The sequence below is a fragment of the Parasteatoda tepidariorum genome, chromosome 9 (genome assembly GCF_043381705.1).
Source record: "Parasteatoda tepidariorum isolate YZ-2023 chromosome 9, CAS_Ptep_4.0, whole genome shotgun sequence".
Classification (NCBI taxonomy): Eukaryota; Metazoa; Arthropoda; class Arachnida; order Araneae; family Theridiidae; genus Parasteatoda; species Parasteatoda tepidariorum.
Window position 1 is genome coordinate 24,506,798 of NC_092212.1, and position 24,105 is coordinate 24,530,902.

The 24,105-nt window shown below is 32.1% G+C and overlaps 1 protein-coding gene across 1 annotated transcript in view; it reads right to left on the minus strand.

The window, feature by feature from the left end:
• LOC107445048 (MAM and LDL-receptor class A domain-containing protein 1) overlaps positions 1-24,105 on the minus strand; it is a 157,602-nt gene that overhangs the window by 68,050 nt on the left and 65,447 nt on the right. Inside the window, exons 32-43 of the mRNA XM_071185771.1 lie at positions 23,402-23,632; positions 20,433-20,558; positions 17,604-17,837; positions 14,949-15,095; positions 14,752-14,837; positions 13,672-13,839; positions 12,197-12,293; positions 10,670-10,831; positions 8,929-9,108; positions 6,993-7,091; positions 5,282-5,412; positions 268-382 (exon numbers count right to left, since the gene is read on the minus strand). Of these exons, the coding sequence (XP_071041872.1) occupies positions 268-382; positions 5,282-5,412; positions 6,993-7,091; positions 8,929-9,108; positions 10,670-10,831; positions 12,197-12,293; positions 13,672-13,839; positions 14,752-14,837; positions 14,949-15,095; positions 17,604-17,837; positions 20,433-20,558; positions 23,402-23,632 (1,776 nt within the window). The remainder of the gene's footprint in view (positions 1-267; positions 383-5,281; positions 5,413-6,992; positions 7,092-8,928; positions 9,109-10,669; positions 10,832-12,196; positions 12,294-13,671; positions 13,840-14,751; positions 14,838-14,948; positions 15,096-17,603; positions 17,838-20,432; positions 20,559-23,401; positions 23,633-24,105) is intronic.

Below are 24,105 nucleotides of genomic sequence, written 5' to 3' on the forward strand. Positions count from 1 at the left end.
AATTTACGTTTGCAACCTGTATTTTTTCAGGACTTTATGCTCAGAACTTACAGGACCTTAAGTTCAGGACTTAATTTAAGGATTTTAAATTCAATAATGCTAAGATTTGAATGCAAGAGTAAAAATACTTAACTTCATTAAATATACAAAAAATTCTTGATTCCTCAAGTTATTTTATTATTTATGTTGCTTTGTTTAATCCGTTATACTCCTTTGCAGAAAGTTTCTTTCTTTTAATTAGTAAAGGAATCGAGATAATTTACTCACATGTCGTAGGTATGACGGCTGTTGGATCACAATTTACGTAATTGATGAAATCAATAGCAATATCTTGAGCTTTTCCTGCTATGACTGTGTAATAAGAGTTGCCTTCAAATTCGATCTGCAATGCATATGAAACACCATGTTAGCATTAATTCTCCACCGTTAACAACACAAGGGTTTCATTTATTTGGATAAAAAGAAAAGGATAAGTAATAACGGATCGTTTGCACCAAATAAGAAATTCGAAAGTGGTGATAATAAAAGAAAAATTGTATTTGATCATGTTTGTATCTACTAAGATAACTCAATAACTCTTAGGCTGAGGACAAGTTGGGAAAAAGCAGCTTTTTCGTCCCTCAGAGAAATATATATACCACAAAAACAAATTGAAAGAAATGTTATATTCCACAAGAACAAATTGTTAAGATAAGGCATTCTACATTCTAATTCCTCATAAATCTATCACTCCTTATCTCCCCATCTGCTGACCAGACAAGTGGTCCTTTCGCCGTTCAAACCCCCTTCCCCTAGTGTCCACAAACGATTTGTAGCTTACAAATTATCCATTTTTAATTGTGGTATATCTATTTCACTGAGGAAAGCAAAAGCAGCCTGTCCTCAGCCTTAAGTGCGTGCGTCTAGAGCTAATTTTAAAATTATTTGCCTTTTAAAAGCAACCACAACGAATGCTTGCAAACTGTTAACACATCATGATGGATGGGATAGGGGCCGTTTCGCGGCCCAGGTGCCCAGCTCGAACGACAAGACAAAAATTATTGGCTCAGATTCTCAATCAGGCTATGCCCAAGAAGTTTAAAGAAAAGTTAACTCTCAACTTCTTCTTCTTTTGATTTTTGAGCTAGGCACTTGGGCCGCGCAGCTGCCCCTATCCCGTCCATCATGTTTATTTTGATATTTGCGGCAGGATTTTAAGATCAGCAGTCATGTGGTGGCACTTAGCAGTTAATTCTCAGCAATGCCCAGTTGTTCCGCTTTGTAAAGAAAAATATATTTTCTAGTGGTAACGAAACATGTTATATTGAGTTCAGTATTTTTCATGTTAAGTAATTTTTCCACCACTTCATATCAAAATTTCAAAGTATCATATAAAATGCAACTTTATGGTGGTTATCTCGCTGTGATACTTTTAAAGAGTGGGCGTAACTATCCTCATTCTACTAGTTTTACTATTTCATTCACTACCAATTTATTAAAATTTTTGTAGAAAATGGAGCAGTTGGTTTCCCTGAATTCCAAGTGAAACTTAGAAAATTAAAATCAATCAATTTTATCAAGAAGCTGAAATTTTCTAAAGTGAGCTGAAATTTTAGAAATTTCAGCTTCTTTATAAAATTGATTATAGTTATTAGTCAACGTATAAGTGTAAATAAAATTATCTATCTATCTATATATATATTTCTCTTACACGGCGATAAAAAAAAGCCTTATTACAACTCCCCGAATGGCAACGCTAGAAAATCAGCCAATGACTGCCGCTAAAAATGTCACATGCCAAATCTAAATTAGGTGGCTCAACATATAGCGCTTCTNAATTTTTTTAAATTAATGGACTGAAATAACCAGAGTGTAAAATATTATGTGCTTATGCGCATCGTATTTTTTGTTAAATAATTTATTTATTATATATCAGTTTATTGATCGTAACGAGAAGAGTTTTGTGGTTGCTATGGTGACTAATTAGAATGTAAATTGCTTTTGTAAATTGTTGTTGAGTGAGTGTGAGGTTTGTTTTTTGGAACTGCGATGCTGTAATTTTCTTGCTTAGTTAATAAATCTTCCTTTTATATTAAACGTGATAGTAGTTTCCTTAATTATTTGATTCGAAGTCCTTGGAGTTTTATTTGAGGTCAGTTTATTTTGTATTTTTTGACAAGAGAGAGCATTCTCACCAAACGAGATTTCTTCCGAAATTCAATGTTTTGTTTATGCAGGGTTTTTCCATTGCAATTTCTCTTATTTAAATTTTTAATAGACTTAATTATAGCCAAAATTTTAACCTTTTTAAAGAGATATCAGTTTTAGAAATTTNAGAAGTGTTCTATATTTTTGTCCAACCTCTTTACATCTGAGATGCTACGAGAAAATTCTGAATCTCTTCAATAGAGCTTCACATCTCCCCGCGTTCACTTATGTTCTTAAGCAATATTTATGTTTTTAAGGAACTGAACAAGCGCAGTATTGAATGTTCTGATTGGGATCTTATCAGTTATTTCTAACGTGGCATGATACTATAGCTGCATATACGTGGCATGATATTATAGTTAAATGTCTTCATTACATTTAAGATATAAAATGATTCATCCATGTTAAGCTTTAATCAATTCTTTTGACTCATTCAACGCCTCCTATAAGTGAAAGCCTCCACACGGTTTCTTAGAAGTGGTCCGATTCATAGTGGTCCGATCAGACCACTATGAAGGATATCCACTTACTCATACTCATATGTGTTGGTTATCTTAGCGTCAGCCCCGCTAGGGGCTCTAACTAATTCATCTGAGTGGAAATAAATAATAAATCGCCGAAGCGCAACTGAAAGGTGAAAGAAGGATATCCACTTACCGAACGATTCATTTAATACAGAATATAGTTAAAATAAGAAAGTGGTTGCAAATATATGACTTAAAATTTATTTTATTTATGAATATTATTGGTTTGCCTTATTCACTTGTCAACCACTACAGATTCAATTCTCAAATATATGAGAAAAATTTCTCTCAATTACTTTTATAAAAGGGTTTAGGTTCATGCGCACAACTGGTTCACCTTTTAAACAGTCTGCACGGACTACTTATAAAAGACCGTGTGGAGGCTTCTTGATGTAGGAGGTGATGAATCATTTGAGGCTTATCCCTCAGCCTATGACTGTATAAAAATTTTAAAATTTTCAATGATATTTTTTTTAAATTTACGCTGGCAACCTGCATTTTTTCAGGACTTTATGTTCAGAACTTACAGGACTTTAAGTTCAGGACTTAACTTCAGGATTTAAAATTCAATAATGCTAAGATTTGAATGCAAGAGTAAAAATACTTAACTTCATTAAATATACAAAAAATTCTTGATTCCTCAAGTTATTTTATTATTTATGTTGCTTTGTTTAATCCGTCACTTCTTTGTCTAGTGTTTCTTTCTTTTAATTAGTAAAGGAATCGAGATAATTTACTCACATGACGTAGGTATGACAGCTGTTGGATCACAATTTACGAAATTGATGAAATCAATAGCAATATCTTGAGCTTTTCCTGCTATGACTGTATAATAAGAGTTGCCTTCAAATTCGATCTGCAATGTATATGAAACACCATATTAAACCATGTTAGCATTAATTCTCCACCGTTAACAAAGCAAGGGTTTCATTTATTTGGATAAAAAGAAAAGGATACATAATAACGGATCGTTTGCACCAAATAAGAAATTCGAAAGAGGTGATAATAAAATGAAAATTGTATTTGATCATGCTTGTATATACTAGGATAACTCAATAGCTCTTAAGTGCATGCGTCTAGAGCTAATTTTAAAATTATTTGCCTTTTAAAAGCAACCACAACGAATGCTTGCAAACTGTTAACACATCATGATGGATGGGATAGGAGCCGTTTCGCGGCTTAGGTGCCCAGCTTGAACGACAAGACAAAAATAATTGGCTCAGATTCTCAATCAGGCAATGCCTAAGAAGTTTAAAGAAAAATTAACTCTCAACTTCTTCTTCTTTTGATTTTTGAGCTGGGCACTTGGGCCGCGTAGCTGCCCCTATCTCGTCCATCATGTTTATTTTGATAATTGTGGCAGGATTTTAAGATCAGCAGTCATGTGTTAATTCTCAGCAATGCCCAGTTGTTCCGCTTTGTAAAGAAAAATATATTTTCTAGTGGTAACGAAACATGTTATATTGAGTTCAGTATTTTTCATGTTAAGTAATTTTTCCACCACTTCATATCAAAATTTCAAAGTATCATATGAAATGCAACTTTATGATAGTTATCTCTCTCTCATCAATTTATGATTTTTACGCTCGTTGCTTACGCAAATAAATTATGATTAAATTAACCATTACATGATAGTTATCTCGTGGTGATACTTTTAAAGAGTGGGCGTAACTATCCTCATTCTACTAGTTTCACTATTTCATTCACTATCAATTTATTAAAAATTTTGTGGAAAATGGAGTAGATTGCTTCCCTCAATTCCAAGTGAAACTTAAAAAATTAAAATCAATCAATTTTATTAAGAAGCTAAAATTTTCTAAAGTGAGCTGAGATTTTAGAAATTTCAGCTTCCTTATAAAATTGATTATAGCTGTTAGTCAACGTATAAACCCTGTTAATAAGTGTAAATAAAATTATTCAATATAAAACATCACTGGGAATATTAAGACATCACTATGATTTTTTTAAAACTTAAAAAAAATGTTTATGTGACTATTATTATAGTTGAAAAAAAGCATATATTCCATTTTGAATGTTTTTTAATGAACATCGAAAACACACACATTTCGATTTCCTGAATTCATTAAATGTGTTGGTAAAATCCTAGAATAACCCACCCCTTGAGGAGTTTTTGAAATCTCTCCAAGCTGGCTATTATGACTTGGATCAAAATTGTTTTTGTATTATTAAAAAAAGCAATTGAAAGTATTACAAATTTATTAAAATATTTTTAATAAAATAAATAAAAAATAATCAAAATAGACGCGCTTTAAGGTTGCAATATATCTCCCCGAAATATCTTCCATTAACCTAGTTTGGCGAGATTTCAAAAAAACCGCCGCGGGGTGGGCTATTCTAGGATTCACCCATTTTGCCTTCATAGCATTGTTTGCTAATTATCTACTATAACCACCATTTCAAAGCAGAATTTTAAAATCAATAAGTAATTTTGCCATCAATAGAAAAATTTCCATAAAAGATATATATGTAGATTACTAAACTATTATATTATTATTGAATTTAAATGCTTTGCCTTAAAATTTATTCTTTTGTGAAATTTCGATACTTACAAATGTGCCACGCTGATAATTTCCCAAGGGTACTGAAGCGAATTGCCAGTCTTTGCCTGTATTTGACGTCACTTTAAAGCGTAGGTCTCTCTGCCCATATGTACCTTTTCTAACAAAAACTGAAAGAGATCCTGAAAACGAAACAAAAAAGTTTAAGCTAATGACTATGGCTCATTTTATTAATTGCAAGATGCGGCTATTAATTTCCATGTCTGATCTAGGGGTGAAAACGAGGCGGAAAAAGAAGAACGACTGGTACTAAAACTAATTCCGTAATAGATAGTTTTCAGGAGGAGTTTACTTATTCTTTTTTAAACTATTCTACAATATCTGCTTTATCTTGGAAAGAAGCATTTTTTATATATATGCTAGAATCATAAAAGAAATCTTGATAATTACAGATATTTTATTTCTCTCTAAAAAAATGCTAGAATAAAATGTCTTTCGTACCAGTTTTTTTTTTCTTTACCGTCTTGCCATGGACTGATCTAATAACTCAAAATATTATGTCTAACTCATAGTTCTGTCTGCAAAAAAAAATGTGATTAACTGTGAAAAGTTCCTGTACAGCAGCGTTTCCCAAACTTATGACTTTAGTGTACCCTTTCTAAATTTTTCGTAACGCTGTGTACCACCAATAAAAAAAATAAACGTATTTTTTACTATAAAAAATTGCACAAAAGTTAAAAATCACAACTGGCTGTCGACACCACTAATTATTAACTGTTAACTCTGCAAAAAAAAGCCAATAGAAAAATATGTAATCGTAAATTCTCATGGCTAGCTCTGCTTTTAAATAAAAAAGTTTCAAATTTTCGTTTGTTGCAAGTTATTTTGCATAAGAACGCGCACCTCCGCTTAAACTGTTCCCGTACCCCTGGGGGTACGTGTATCATACTTTATACTTTGGGAAACACTGCTCTACAGTAACGCAAAATGTTCTTTTCTAAAAGAAAGTGGTAAGTATTAACACTAAGTCATTTTCAAAGTTTTTCGTATTTCTTTGTCTTAAGTGTTATTTTCAAAGTTTACACTAAACTAAAGATACCGTTAAGTAGTAAAAAATCTGTAGTTTTTCTATATGTATGTATTTCTATTCTTCGTATATAAACCTATACGTTTCTTTATAAATTTGTACATCCAGACAAAAAAAAAATTAAACTAAACTAAAAATACCGTTTAGTAGTATAAAATCTGTAGTTTTCCGAAAAAACTCATTTCAAGATTTGAAATCCCCACACCCCAATTCGGTAAGATTAAGCACATGCATAAATGCAACAAAAGTTTTACTTCCTAATGGAATTCTTATTTTCAGGACCGGGATAGCCTGGTTGGTAGGGAGCTGGAGTTCGAATCCAGATGGCTGAAGTAATGTAACATGAGTCCAGCCAGCTGAAGATTCCCCGTGTAGTAAATGAAAAGTGGTGCACGTTAAATCTGTCGGGTCACAAAGTCATCCTTGTTCCCATAACGAATTGTACCTCTGGGGTACTGAATAGTAGATTGATCGTTCTCTGGTTCAGGTCAAAATTACGATCCTTGGTTGAATGAATGGATGTATGAATGGGTTCGTCCTATAAACGGGTGTGACGTATGGATGTGGCAGAAGTCAAATTTTTGGCCATAAATGGCACGTCTGGAAAACAAGAACAATCGCACCCTCATTGCCTTAATGTCCTACTTTAACAATAACAACAATTCGTATTTTTACCTGATCTTATGTTAAAATGATAGAAAAATTCTATTCTGCAGGAATATGCCATTTGTCCCATAACAGGTGTCCTCATAACAGCAGCACCTCCATATAGATCTGCAAACAGGAAAACAGTATTTTAATATTTTCCTTTGAATCAAAGAAAAACATACATATATATCCGACAACAAAATTTAGCGGGCCAAACTACAGCCCCATCTTCACAAATTAAAATTTGTTTACAACCCAAACTAATTCAAGAGGAAACTAATGTAACAAAAATAAAGATCCCCCCAAGCAAAATATGAGTTTAGCAAAGTTTGACTTCAAAGCAAATTCAAGGTAGATAAATCTAATTAAATATCAAAATGTTATTTAAATTTAATTTAAAGCATAAGAAATTATGTATATAAAGGAAGATGGAACAAATCTATATTTTAAAGCATGTAAATAACTAAACAAATAAAAATTATGCAAATTAAATTCAAACTTTTAATTCAATAAAGGGTACTGGTATAAATAAACTATGCCAGATTTATTATTTTCAAACAAAAATAAAAAGGTAAATTTTTATTTTTATTAACAAAACTAAACTATTTTATATTATAACCGTCGTTGAACAGCCGATCCAATTTTATGGGTTTACGACTACTAATGTTCAACTTCATAGCCTTGTAATTTTGAACCAGAAGACAAGGTAACTCCTGGATCAAGTTTTGGGAGAAATTTGTCTTCTAAACTAAACTAAAACTAAACTATTGTAAAAATAATTAAGCAATTTAAAACTTCAACTAAAATTTAAAGTAATAGATCAGAGAATGAATTCTATATTAAGATAAAGATTAGCCTACATCTAGATCATGTGCATTTAAAATTATGCAAGTTTCCTCATCCAAAAAGGATAGGATATACTTTGTGGCAGGTAGACTGATGAAAAAAAAACATTGAATAAAACACAAGTGAAAGTACAAAAAAATTTTCTTTACTTTCATTTCTGCTTTGTTAGCGTTTTTTTTTAGTTCTATTATGTTTTATAATAAAACTATTACGAGAAAATTTTGGTTAATTATTTACTAAAATTTTAAGCCATCGCATCCTCGCAATCACATGGCTGCTTTCAGAACACAATTTGTATTTAGTATCAACAAAATAAACTTCAGCTCGAATCAACGCTTTATTACATTTTCAATCAGAAATATCTAGGATGCACAACAGCACGTTCACGCCGGGAAAAGTGAAAATACTGGTACGGGAAAAGAGAAAATACTGGTAGAAGAGCTATTTCAATATTAGATAATATTCGGGAGAAGTTAATCTATTTTCAACAATAACAATTTACTGTAAGGAAATTTATCACGGCGAAGAAGCAATTCAATATAAAAATTGCATCCAACAATTGGTAGTTATGGATTTTTATTATTCCCGGAAAAAAACTAAAAAATGAAATTACCAGTTTAGAATTACCAGTTATTCCCACTAGTTATTACCAGAATCACCAGTTTTCACTCAGATGCGCTGCCAAGATGAGACAATCTACCGTGACTGTGTTAATGTAGATGCTTTGTATATCTAATATTGTTTTTTTTCTTCTTTTATAATCTATCAACAACATCTTAGTTCCTCAGAAACAAAACCGCTACAGATTTTCCGTTGTTTAAATTTTTTCTTCTTCAAATTGTAGTGAATTAAAGCAGTATTTTTTGAAACAAAGAGATATTTTATAAAAATTATTAGAATATTATTAGAGTGAAAATTATTTGAACTGTTTGAAAGAAACAAATTTTTTTCTGAAACTAAGCCGAACCGTAGCAGTTGGAGTTTCTGGCTTCTTTTCAAACTTAGTTTGACAAAAGACCGAACTCAAAAATTATTCGTATAAATTTTCTGACAACAATAATAATCTTATGTTTTCGTTCAGAACTTAGAAGAGTGTTGAAAATATAGGGTGACTTACTGAATTGTTTGCCAGTCAGAGCAGCAAAATAACCTTCTTTATTTCCATAACTGTCAGTCGTTGGTGCTGATGAGTTTTGTGAATCTGCAAATGCTTCTGCACTTTGTCTCGACCATTTATATCTGCTCCAAGAGTTTACATTTACCAAACCACACATACCATCGTGGAAATCACAAGCACCTAAATAAAGTAATCACTTATAATGAGCTGTCGAAGACCTTAGTTATTTTAACCGTTAACCCGCAGGCCACGATCTTTGTAACTATTAAAAAAACCTCTTCAGAACTATATTTTTGGCTTAATTGGTTAAATATTGTATCTAACTGGCTACAAATTCGGTTTAATACTTCTAACAATAAACTTCGTAACTATTACCGAAAGTAAGCTACACTATAGTCATGAATTATGTTTAACACTAGGTTTACGGACGTTTATTATATACCTATCTCTACGATCACGCGTCAGTTTGACGCATGAACGAATACATATATATACGAATACATATATACGAATACATATTTAATAAATTCAATTTAGTAGATTTTTAACCACCACTATTTCTAAATAATTTGTAGGATTATATTGTTCGCCACTTTTTAATTGCTAAATTTATTTAGTGGTTATTTACTGACATTCTGCGTTTGTTCTTTCTATTATTGCTTATCGGCTACAGTTGTTTATCGCTTGTTTCATTTGAGATAACGATATCGGATAACGGATCGAAGTATTGTCGGTACATTCCTATTTATTATTGATGCGATGCTTGCGTGTTTACTCAAAATGTTGTCTAAATTACGATCGAGTCAAATTGACGCATATCCGTGGAGATAGGTATACCACAAAGAGAATTTCAATATTTCAACGCTTTTGAAGAAAATATACTTCAATATATACTTACATCGATCAATGGATAAAAGTCATTACAAGAAATAAAATAAAAATTCAAACGGGTTTCGTAATTTTCCTTACAAAACTCGAAATGCGTCAAAATGATGCGTCCCGTAAATCTAGTGTTAATCGATGTTCTTTTTTTCCTTTTGCATACACAGCTAGCAACTTATACTGTCTAATTAATTCGTTTGATACACGTTTTTTATTGATCCATGGGGGTGGTAGCTATCGACAATGTTAATATTTATCTATAAAAAGGCACCCTAAGATTGAATCGACATCATCATGTTTTATATACTTGTGAATTGTTATTTAACAATTGTAGTTATTCCACATTACTGTCTCACCAGAATTTTAACAGGGATGGAATTCAATGAATGGATACCACTAGTTGCCGGGATGGTTGTATTAAGTTCACCGGATTTTGAGCGCTTGTTGTGAGAACCGTATTAAGTTCACCGAGCTTTAAGTGTTTGTCGTGAGAGCTATTTAAAATTCACGGTTGTGTGTGTGGAATCTCCTGTGACGCTATTAGCCGTCGAATGTGTGCAGTATCCTGTTGTGTGTAAGGAGACTGAGAAGCTTTAACGCGAGGCGGGCAATTACGCAATCTCAACAGGCAAGCCACCTGTTCAATATGAACCATCCATCATAGTAAACGTTGCATCTGGGTCACCAATGTGGGAGGTAGCTTTCGACCATATAAATTTGCTTTAAATTTAAGGTACCTCAATACAGTAATTGATTAAGCATGTCTTATATACTAGTGAATTGATATTTAATAATTGTAGTGGTAGTTACTTCTCAATCTACTTTAAATTGTGTTGAGTATAACTGGTTGTTAACTTACCACAGAAATCTTCATCTGAACCATCTGCACAATCTTTTCTGAAATCACATTTTTGGCTCATGTTAATACATTGTCCCAGAGTGGTGCAAGAAAATTCACCAAATTTACATTTTTTAATTGGGGTCGATGTTGACACTTCAGGTGGTACAGTTGGAAGAGGATCTGCAATAAAATTTAAAAATGAAAATTAATAAAATTTAAGCAATATGAATTAATGATGGTTTAATTTAAAATGAATATAATAGGATTCCTACGGTTCTGAAAAAGTTAAATATGTAGTGATAATAAATTTACGACAAAGGAAGTTATATTTTACTCATTATACTAAAAATTTAACGAGCAGCACCATGTGTTCGGAATTTTGAAATCCCCTCCAGATCTACGTTAAAATTGCGGAAGTGACCTCACGAATGAGTGGTGCTGTAATCTATCCGAGAGGTTCTGATTTTACAAAATAACTCCACTGTTCAGAGGTATAGTTCGTTCACCAGGAGTTGGCACTTGGCTCCGCCTTCATCACGTGGTATCGGATGATACTATTTTGCTATTTTAGGGAGGGCTGTTATTTGGCGATCGTATGACAAAAATATGTATTTCGCAATATTCATGTGCATTTTATTTCATAAACTTGTTGATATTTCTCTCTTTTTATTGAATAGTTTGTTTTTTTGAGATATTTTACTGGGAAAAAGTTTTTAAATATAAATTAGCTAGAATAACGAAAGGTATAATAGCTGATGATAAAGCGAAGTAAGTGACTGAAAAAGAATTCACTGTTTGTGTTTGGCCATCACCTGCTACATCAGAAAGTCTCCACACGATTTCTTATAAGTAGTCAGCACAGACTATTTAAAAAATGAACAGTTTGAGCGCTTGAAACCAAATTCGATTTTAAAAGTGACTGAGAGGAATTTGTCATATATATTTGAGAATTGAATCTGTAGTGGTAGACAAGTAAATAAGACAAACTAATCATATTCAAAAATTTATACATATATTTGCTACCACTTTTATATTTTTATGAGATTTTCTATTAAAGGGCTCTTTCGTGAACTGGTTTGCCTTCATAGTGGTCTGATTAGGCAACCTGCAAAAAACCGTGTGGAGGCTTTGCGCGCATTAGAGGTTATCTCGATTTCAAGAGGGGAAATGTTTTTCCTCTTACTCCCCCGCGCTGAAATGAACTCTGCGTCCGAGGAGGTGGAGCCAAGTGACAACTCCTGGTGAACGAACTATAATAATCTATCCATTCAGAGTAATGATCTACCGCATGTGAGAAATTTTGTCCAAGATTTTACTGACAGCGGAACATTTTGTTAAATAATCCACTGTTCAAGAAAAGGCAATATTTTATAAAAATCCCTCCGTTGAGATGATTTGAATAAAAACGCTTTGAAATTTTCGCCTATGATACCAATATTAGTCAACAAAAAACATTTCTTCTGAAATGAAGTAGTTGGTATGCTTATCGTTTAATTAAGGATACATTTGATCATTATAAACGAAAAAATACAATAAAAATCTTACTGATTTGTGGAACACATTTGTAGTTGAAAGATATGTCATCCAAAGCTATGTAGTTAACTCTACCTTTTCCTACATCCATTGCAGCTTCTATGATTACCTACGAAAAGCAGAATTAACTCATTTCATTACATAAGTTCAGTTAATATTGAATTTCAAAGTAATATTTTGATTAAAGTAAAATGGTACGGGATAATAAAGAAATAAACTTATCCAATTACAGAATCACAACCATCACTTGAAGCATTATTTGTGATTGATTTTCAGGTTTCGAGACATTTGATTTATTAGGTTGAACCAATAAAATTTGATTTCTTGAATACCCCTTTGTAGTAGGTCGAGTTAAACTTGTCTTAATTGATTGATGCATTGAAATATTGAACTCCTTTATAAGGCTAGATTACTTGATACTATATCGCAGTACGTATCATTGCTTTTGCTTTCCAAATAGGCCAAACACCTTAGTCATATTTTTGAAATTTGTACTAAGTTGATGCACATATCTGTCCAGTGAGTGGATCACAACTGACTCTTGAAGCAATGTTAAAGAATTTTCCAAAGCATTACATTTATTAGATTAATATGTAATTATAAAATGCGTGGACCACAGTTGACATCAGATGTAATGTTATGAGGCTTTCCGAAGCGTTTCATTTATAAGTTTGATACATAATTATGCACTGTGTAGAATGCAACTGACATCAGGAGCAAAGTTATGAAGCTTGAAGCGTTTCATTTATAAATTTGCTGCATAATTATGTACCATGTGGATTGCAACTGACATCAGAAACAATGCTATGAAGCTTTCTAAAGCGTTTCATTTATAAATTTGTTACATAATTATGTACTGAGTGGATTGCATTGCGACTGACATCAGAAGAAATGTTATGAAGCTTTCCGAAGCGTTTCATTTATAAATTTGATGCATAATTATGTACTGTGTGGATTTTAACTGACATCAGAAGCAATGTTATGGAGTTTTCCAAATCGTTTCATTTGTAAATTTGATTCATAATTATGTAATGTGTGGATTGCAACTGACATCAGAAACAATGTTATGGAGTTTTCCAAAGCATTTCTTTCATTACATAATAATGCAATGTGGGAATGACAGCTGACACCAGAAGCAGCATTATGGAGCTTTCCAAAACCTTTCATTCATAAGCTTAATACGAAATTATGCAATGCGTGGACTGCAGCTGACATCAAAAGTATTGTTAGGGAACTTTTCATAGCATTTTACTTATTAGGTAGATACATAATCAGCCAGTGCCTATATATTTTACTATGACATTCGTGATCTAGCGTATTCGGAAAATTCGTGATCTAGCGTATTCGGAAAATTCGTATCTCTTTGCCCCTGTGCTGCCCAAAACGTGATAGAAAATGGAGCTATCTGTACTGTTGTTTGAATATATAAAAAAAATTAAGAAAATTATGAGATAATTCTATTGAAAAAATTATTTATGCGAACTTACTTGGAAAGGTTTGGTTTCGTTAAATGTAAACCCATCTTCAATGAAAAAATACCCTTCGGTTGGATCTTCTCTGCTCCAAACAACTGTTTCTTCTCCATTTGATGCAGTTTTAGTTTTGATACGAAGATAGAAATCTCCAGCACCTCTAATATCGTAGTAAAGTCGAATCTAATTTTTTAAAAAAAATATTGTTGTATTTTAAAAATAATGAAATGAGCTTTTGCAGAGAATTCGCTTTAACTATCAATATTCTTAATAAAGCATTGTATGTTTGTTGCTATTAAACTTTCGCTGTCCAATTGCCTTTACCTTTATCCATCTCATAGAAGCGAACTGTTTGAATAAAATATTCATTATTTAATTTTAAGATTTGAAATTTTACGATGTTAAGATGGAATAAAAAACAACTTCCTAAATGTTTAAGAACGAAACAAATAGTTTCTGTATAACATTCTGAATTGCCAACCGATTAAGAACAAAATATTATTTAAAAATTATTCTATTCACTGGTTAAGAGTTCGGAAGTTTTAAAAATTCGATACTTCCACGAAATTTTTCCAGATACTTAATAAAAGCCACTTCCAGTTTTGTTTTTATCACTGGTGATTTTTTTAATAACTTCAGATAAATTTTAAAACTAGCATTTATCACTTGCGTTCGACTTCACGTACATTCAAAAAATAAAAAATTTTGTAATTAAGAAGATATAACCAAATAAAAGAGAAAGTATTCAATAACGGAATATTATTGCAATAATATGAATAATAAGGAAAGAAAATATAATGTTAAATGCCTTATGACAAATGAGTGCACTTTTTTATGAGATGAAACTCTCCAATCTGTGCTCATTGAGGCACATTTTCAGAGAGTGGAAATGAAAAAATTGCCTGGATTTCTGCATGTGTATGTAAGAAACATTTTAAAATCTGCGCAAATTTTTGTCTCAATAAGTAATTTATTTGAAACTATTATGCTTTATTAAGAATTAGTTGATTAGCCAAGTTGTTAGAACATTCTAACAATTGTTCGCCAAATTGTTAGAACATTCTTTATTTAAAAAAAGCAGTAATTTCTTTTTACTTGGCAATCTGTAGCTGGTTGCAGCAAGGGACCAAGCAGTCGTGCTGCTGGAGGATTTTGTCTTCCAGCTAAGAACAAGAATTTTCCTGGAAGAAAAAAGAAAAGTTTAGGATTAAAAATACTAATGTAGTACTACAAATAATAAAATTAACTTGCAACCAAATCTTTAACAAATAAAAACGTTACGTGAAACATACCATTACTAAAGCCAGAGGTGTGATCACGTGTTGGACCTTGGTCAAGAGTTGGGAAAGGCCCTCTTAGTTGCCATATTCCAGCAGTTGAAGAATCTTTAATCCAGTTGCAGAAGGATTGGTCAAAACTGCATCGTGAAATACCAGTAGCTGTTTGTAAATTAAAAATAAATTACTTTTTATAATGTATAAGTACTATTCCAAATCAATATCATATTTAACGTCTTTCTGTAGTTTTAAGCTCACAAAAAATAAATAATTAAAATTGTTACTAAAGATGTTTTATCAATATTTAATGTTATATCTGACGATTTCAGAAACTTTTTTTTATAATCTTCATTAAAATCATATTCGAATACCGAAATCATATTCTAATTCAAAATTATTTTCGAAAATCATATCAATATAAATTCTTCAAATCACTTTCTTTTTTGTCCTATGAGTTAACACTATTTCGTTCGAAATAGGGAAAATTAAAAATTTATTCAGCGAACTTAAACATCACCTCCTACATCAAGAAGTCTCCACACGGTCTTTTATAAGTAGTCCGCGCAGACTGTTTAAAAAGTGAACCAGTTGTGCGCATGAACTCAAAACCTTTCAAAGTAAAACCTATCAAAGTAATTGAGAGAAATTTGTCATACATATTTGAGAATTGAATCTGTAGTGGTTGACAAGCGAATAAGGCAAACCAATAATATTCATAAATAAAACCAATTTTTAGTCATATATTTGCTACCACTTTCTTATTTTAACTATATTCTGTATTAAATGACTCGTTCGGTAAATGGATATCCTTCATAGTGGTCAGATCGGACTACCTATTAAAAATACGTGTGGAGGCTTAAATCAGGAAAAAATAAAATTTTTATTGATTTACATAAAAATTATAACTCATGTTAAATGCTTTTCTTTTTAATTTTTTCATTAAAAATTGTTAATTTTATAGCAAAAAAAATCGATATGTGCTAGTCTTTTTCTTAGGGTCATAAAATCAACTATTTTAATTGAAAACTATTTCCTTGGATTCATACGAAAAAGTGCTAATACTTTTTAAATATTCAAATAGTAATTTTTAAACTAAACCAAACAATGAAACTAAATTAATCGTTTCAGATATTTATTTATTCAAATAGAATGAGGCAAACAATTTTCCTTTTTAATCAAGATTTTCAAGAAAGTATATCTTTACACAAAAAATACACGAATATTTTATTATTCTTTTCAAATTTTATTAAAAACTAACGAATTGGATTGCTTAGTTAATTTAGATTTATAAGCCTATATCGCTTCTAAAAGAAAGAGTTTGCTTTAATTTTCAGACTTTTGGTCCATGCACAAGAATCTCAAAACCTGCAAGATACACTAAAGTGTTAGCATATGGAAGGTCGAACCCACATGGGTTCAAAGTCTTGTAATCCAAGCCAGTCCAAGTTTAAGATCTGAAAGATTTTTTTTTGGAATTTAAGTCCACCAAAGATCATTTAATCTATGTCAGGTAAGGCATAAATTCGCAGCTGTTACTTTATAAGTGATTATGAAATTTAAAAAAAAATAGACTTTTAAGGATATTTATCCCTACACTGCTGAGAAAAAAAAGAACATATTATAAAAAGAAGAAACATGGAAATAAGTTTAAGTGAGAAATAGGGGTTCTGCTTTAAGACTCATCATACCACACATTTCTTGTNGTGTTTTAAATTTAATTAATGAATTAAGTTTAATTAATGAGAAAACTGAAAAAACTGTATTGACATCCAGTGTCATCCACTACAGGTTTAAAATAATGTATTTGAAGTTGAGTGGATGAATGAAAAGCATTTTATTAACACTTTCATGTCCGGTGACACCAACGTGTTGTCACGTGAAAACCAAACGTTTGCTGCCGGTGACAACACATTGGTGCCATACGCAAGCCATACACTAACAGCCGGTGACAACACGTTAGAGCCATGTCCAAGCCAAACGTTAGTGGCTGGTGACAACACATAGGTGTCGCGCGTTGCAACCTGATATTAATGTGACATTTTGTCAAGGGACAATAGAGTACAGGGATGCCAACTGCTCCGCTTTCTGGAATAGTTTTAATAAAGTGGTAGAAAATTATATAGTAAAATTCGTTAAAGAAAGATAGTTACGCCTACTTTTTAATATAGTAACCAGTAGTTTGATACTTTAACGTTGCATTTTATATCATACTTATAATCTTTAATATTTAGTGGTGAAAAAATTACTTATAATGAAAAATACTAAACTAAAAGTAACTTAAATTTCGCTACCACTAGAAAATACTGTTTTACAAAGTGGAGCAAGTTACACGGAACCGGTTACATGGTAACCTTATCACTAAATATATGCGGACAGCATAGTGTTAACGACTGTAAATCTGAGCAAGATATATAAATATCATAGCTGCCAACTCTTCCGGTTTTCCCGGAAGATTTCATTTTCATATTTAAAGTGCTAGTGAAATTCATGTCATTTCACTAAACTTTTTGAATTATAATAATAATTTTAAATCAGTTTGCCCACTACTACATATAAATAGTTACAACAAATATATAAAAGCATATTATTCCTTACTATAGCGAAATTAAACCCGATTAAAATATAAATATATTTTTGAGGAAGATAGTTTTTCGGTAATTGTTTTACTACCACTTGGAAAATCCATTCTCGAAAAGAGTGAATGTTGGCAGGTATGAAATATATATAAATGGAGAGTGTGTGAACTAATTGTAGGAATTAAATGAATAAAAAATCTCACCTTAAAGGTTTTAGGTATTCGGCCAAGGAACACTTGTGCTCCATTCCAAACATCTTCACTATTTCCTTCTGGTATCCAGATATCTACACTCTTGTTGCTCCTCTCTAAGGTCACCTTGAAATCCACTAAAAAAAAAGTACATTCATAAAAGTTACGCTTCATTTAGTCTTTGGTTTTATTTATGAGTGTATTATTTATTTAGATGTTGTTTTGTCATTTTCATTCCAGCTGTTTCGCAACATTCTACCTCCTGGCTTGGAAGCAAAATTTACAGCATCAATTTGCAACACGATTTTGCTTGCGTGACCAGGACAGTCTGATAGGGATTATTTCCATTAAAAAATACAGCTTCATTCAACACACTTATACAGAGATGCCAAATTGCTCCGGACATGCCAAAATAATTTTTAAAAAGACGGTAAATAACTACAAAGTAAATTTTGCCAATATTTGACTATTTTTGCTTGCTTTTTAAAAGGTATAGCAAGACCTAAGTATTATAAAGTGGTGAATTCTATAAGCCTACGAATTATTTAGAAATAGTGGTGGATAAAAATCTACTAAATTGAATTTATTAAACCAAGAATTACAATTGATAAACTACCACTTTAAAATATATATTTGCTGTCCGGAGCAAGTTGGCATCTCTGCATATATAGCATAATTGGAAAATGGAAAGCTCTGTGCAAAAGCCCTGTTGCTTAAATTCAATTAAAATTTTATAAAATGATCATAAATAGAATAATTGTCAATATGAATGGATTATGCTGTAAAGAATAAAATAGGCCATAAAAGCCGATAATTAAGCAGCTATTTTTTTTTTTAGTCCTATGAGTTCTTTCTCTAATTTGGTGTTTTAATTTTGATAAGAAACAAGTGTAGAGATGTTTTAAATGTTGAGAGTGTTTAAAAATAAATAGCACTGCTCAAGAGACGAAGGAAGGGTTGTATACACATAAAGCACGATGAAGAAATCAGAAAAAAATAAAGAAGATGAACTTGCACATGATAATATTGAAACAAAATCTTCTCGTTACAAAGAGCAAAATTAATCTGTTGATTCTATGATAATCTGCAGCAGTGGTGTTGGTGGGTTTCTACAACCCGTCTTCCAAGTACTTATTAGAAAATTTTATCTGGAACAAAGATTCTTACAAAACGTGAAGAATAAGTGATTGAATGTGATAAATAATTTTAAATATATACATATTTTAAAAAATAAAGAATATGCATGATTGCAAATGAAATATTCATATGAAATAAAAGTTTCACAGTTCGATACTAAATTATCTGAATTTTTCCTTAGCATAACAATTAACCCTTTCGCGCCGACTGTCACAAATACGTGCCAGCATGAAACCGTATTAATCAGGGTCAAAATATAAAACTAGTAACCAAAGTAGAGTTCTTAAGCAGTTCATTTGTGGGCGGGGTTATAATTGTTTGATTTATTTAATTCACCATTACTTAGTTCAAAATAAAATTATTTAGTTATACTTTGAACTAACATTGATTATATATGTGATTAAACTAACAATAATTAAAGTAAAAGCAAAGTAAGTCTGTCAAATTAGCAACGACTACATTTAAGTTACCGTTTTTTATTTATTTATATCCTGATTCTGATTTTGTACGGATGCTTTTCTGAATCACCCGTCCCCAAGGGGTTAAGGAGGGTCCCATAACAGTTAAGTCGGGTAATTACAAAATAAAAGCTGCAAAAAAATGCATGAAAAAAACTATTTTTACAAGTTCATTTGCAGTTTAATTTTTTTTCTATTCAATGAATTACTTAAGACGTCTGATACATTTAATTTTGATTTTAATAAATGCCTCGCTGTTTTCTATTTCTTTGTAAATGCTACTGTATATTCGGATAATACACTAGCTATAATAGAAAGGTTAAGAAGCATTCATAATTATTATTTAGAAATAGGAAATACACTAAGATGAGTACAGAATACACCAACATGAGTACCAACAAGGCCCTAACTATTTTAGAGGGAAAACTTTTTTCTTATAATTTAAATCATTTTTTGGAGTTTTATAGCTGAAGAATAATTAAAGGGAATATTTTTCAATGCTTAATGTGAATATCTAAGAAATTAATGTGTTTTCAATTTGTTTTTTGGCAAGGGACGTTGTTAGCTAAATTTCTTATTTCAATTCACATTCTCACGAACAGAAAATAAAAAGTGAGCTAAGTCATTAAATGTATGCAAAAAATAAAATAATCACTGATAATCTACTTTAATTAAGCAAGAAAGTATTGTAGTGCTATGTTTAAAAAGATTAATTGATTTCCAAGGTAGGTTCCAAAATTATAATGCGAGCATCATCGAAGACTTTTCCCTATTTAAATCGCTATTTATATTAAGAATTTGACTTTAAGTAATTAATTCAGGAGGGATTGATTCAGAATTCGAATTTTTCCTCTTATCAGACCTCTCCAGAGGGATTTTTCCAGGATATTAGTTTTTTTTTCTTTTAAAAAAGCTGTTTTTCGAACGACTAAATATTTGGGAGACATTCATTGAATTCAGAAGTAACTAAAGAACTGTCATATTAGTTTTTATAAAAAATGAGACTGCATGATTTTTTTTTAAATGAAAGGGGCTTTTGGGAGAGTGCCCCGATTGGTCTTGAGGGAGATAGGTACTAAAAAATTTTTTTTTTAAAAGCCTGTACACCATAACACGTGATAAATAGATATTACTTACTGCCAGTCCGAAGATGGTAGTAGAACTCCATAGAACATGTTGAAAACGCATTTCTCAAATCTCTACTTGCTAGTGTTGCTCTCAAATTTCCGGATGACCAGGTCTGAGAGGCAATGACATAGGCACCTACAAAAATATTAAGTTTAAACATCCAACGAAGAAAAACATTAAAAAATAAATCAAATAAAAACTTTCATTACTTTTAGAAATGGACTAAAAAAGAGAATATAGTTTTACTTTTATCTGACTAGAAGCGTAAAACGTATCGCTTTCGGCAGATATGGAAGAATTTCTGATGTTGGTAGAAGTTAATTACGAATATATTTTTCGCACCATATACACCGAAGAGCCATTACATTAAGATCACCCTGCTAATAACATGTAGGACCACCTCAAGCCTTCAAAACTGTTAACACCCGCCGTGGCATTGATTCCACGAGGTGCTTATAGGTAGTCTGAAATATCTAGTACCAAGCGCTCACCAACTGGTCATGCAATTCCCTCACATTGCGAGGGGGTACCGTGGCAGCACGAATTTGGTTTTTCAAGTAGGACCACAAATGCTCTATTGGATTAAGGTTGGGCGAATTTGGGGGCCAAGACATGACTTGAAAGTCACTGGAATGTTCCTCGAACCAATCCATGAGGATTCGACCCTTATGACATGGTGCATTATCCTGTTGGTAAACACCCTCTCCCGCAGGAAAAACTGTTGCCATGAATGGGTGAACCTGGTCTGCAACTATGTTCAAGTAGCTTACAGATGTCAGGGATTGTTCTATGAGGATTATGGGTCCTAATGTGTCCCATGAAAACATTGTTCCTGGGCGAGAAACCATGAAAACCTGGGCGAACCCATTGTTATAGATGAAGAGGTGGTCATAATGTAATGGCTCTTCGGTGTATATTACCTTCTTGGTCAGACAAAAAAAAAAGAGTTATTTCCCGACTTACTCGGTAAATATTCAAAAATTTCGATTGCGAAATTTTTGATTTCAGGATAAAAAAAAATTCAAAACATTGAAACTGTCAGTAAAGATTTAAACAAGTCAGAGATCAGATAAAGTGCCAATATATAAATATCTCCTCCAGGTGATAATATAGAAATTGATTTCAATTATAGTGGTAGGGAAACTGTTGCAGTGCCATTCGTTAATCGTATTAATCTACTCACAAATGTTCCTATTTGGAGATAATATGACGATAAATTTTGCTATTGGTGATTAAAAATTATTAAGACTTGTGGTGTCGTCTAGCAAAAAGTTTCAGTTATAAGATTAGTGCTCAAATAAGTACACTGTTAAAAATTCAGAGCCACGTTGCACCAAAAATTGGTATTCATTTGCTGGCTACGTAAAATGGAGCTCAATTTTACCATATTTTGGAATTTTCACTAGCTCCGAACAACAGTAGAAGGTTNCTGTTGCCATGAATGGGTGAACCTGGTCTGCAACTATGTTCAAGTAGCTTACAGGCGTCAGGGATTGTTCTATGAGGATTATGGGTCCTTATGTGTCCCATGAAAACATTGTTCCTGGGGCAGAAACCATGAAAACCTGGGCGAACCCATTGTTATAGATGAAGGGGTGGTCATAATGTAATGGCTCTTCGGTGTATATTACCTTCTTGGTCAGACAAAAAAAAAGAGTTATTGCCCGACTTACTCGGTAAATATTCAAAAATTTCGATTGCGAAATTTTTGATTTCATGATTAAAAAAAAATGCAAAACATTGAAACTGTGTCAGTAAAGATTTAAACAAATCAGAGATCAGTTAAAGTGTCAATACATAAATATCTCCTCCAGGGGATAATATAGAAATTGATTTCAATTATAGTGGTAGGGAAACTGTTGCAGTTGAAAGTGCCATTCGTTAATAGAATTCGTCTACTCACAAATGTAATAAATTTTGCTAGTGGTGATTAAAAATTATTAAGACTTGTGGTGTCGTCTAGCAAAAAGTTTCAGTTATAAGATTAGTGTTCAAATAAGTACACTGTTAAAAATTCAGAGCCACGTTGCACCAAAAATTGGTATTCATTTGCTGGCTACGTAAAAGGGAGCTCAATTTTGCCATATTTTGGAATTTTCACTAGCTCCGAACAGCAGTAGAAAGTTGCACCAAAAGTAGGTGTTTTTAGGAAACAAAACGCCTAATTTCATTCTTTCTTTTTTTTATTTTTATAAAAGCAGGGAAAAGTTATACTACTATTAGGTATGTTTAAAGAGCTAAGGCTGCTATTTACTCGAACAAAACTATTTGCCGGAAGTAGGTAATTTTATGACCTCTAACCATTTTACACAGCCAATCAAATTTAAAAAATCACCTTAAAAAGGAAATGAACTTTAATTAATGCAAATAAAACATTTATCTCCCTAAATAAGTTGATACTTGAAACAACATGCATTAGTCGTCCCGATACACCGAGACCGAGTTGTAAAGAAAGCATGGCGTCGTAAACAAAAATCGTTCAGCTTACAGTCACCGTCAAAGTTTCACGTCCTTTACCAAGTTTTTGGTGCAATCAGTTGCACCATGGAAGTATTACTCGATCATGCTTCACAATTTATGGTGCAACTGAAATAAAATTGACCTCCATTTAACTAAACTTTGGGATAATAAGAAACTTTGCACCAAATACTGGTTAAAGAGTTTTTTTTCACAGTGCAGTCAAAATTTCACTGACGAGGGCTCCAATTAATATAACGATAAATTCTGTTTATATCGGTTAGAAATCGATTGAAACTTGCATTAGCATTGAGCACTGATCTTAATTAGAGAGTTGATCGCTCTTGCTAATCAAAAAGCGATTGAAATTTGAAGTGCAATTGATTACTCATCATTACTAACAGAAAAGTGAGTTGTAAACAAAGCGTAGTTCCAACTCCATTTTAGTTCAATTGTGTGGAGTTTACCTTGATATCTAAAAAAACAATTTGTGATGATTTTTTTTCCTTTAAAAAAATTACCTGATGAATCTCCTTTTGTATGATCCAGTGACAGATCTTTTCTTCTAGCTCTTTCCCAGGACCACTTGAAATAGTAATCGTTGCTTCCGACCCAACCACAAAGTCCTTTCTCAAAATCACAATCAGCACAATTTTCTTCATCCAAACCATTCAAACAGTCCTTTTTAAAATTGCACACATCGCGTGTCAATACGTGTTGTCCATTTTTGCAATCAAACAATTCAGTTTTTTCTGTGGAAATATTAGAACAAATGTTATCAATTTTATATCAGTTCAATTATTTGAAACATCTATGAAGAGTTATTATTTTAGAAATACAGTAGTACCTCGACTTAATGACACTCGTAGGACTGGACCGAAATGTCATAAAGAACGAGATATCATTATATACCGGGAACATGAAAATTTACAATCAGTAACTATATTGCAATTTATTTAGCAAACAAGAAAAATTTACTTTACTTTAATTTACTTTAATTGTCCTTCTCATAATTAATTATGAGAAGGACAAAACTTAAAATTGGTTGGTCCGTCCATCGGGCCAAAGAATACTTAAGACCACTTAGATGTTACAAGTGTAACACAGCCGAACATGGCACCGCCGCACCCGTCTCGGGCTTGTCCCTTCGGCCTCCTCTGCCCTTCGAACGACAGTGTTGCTCTTGTCGGGCGTGACTCGGGGCCATGGAACCATGTGTCCATGC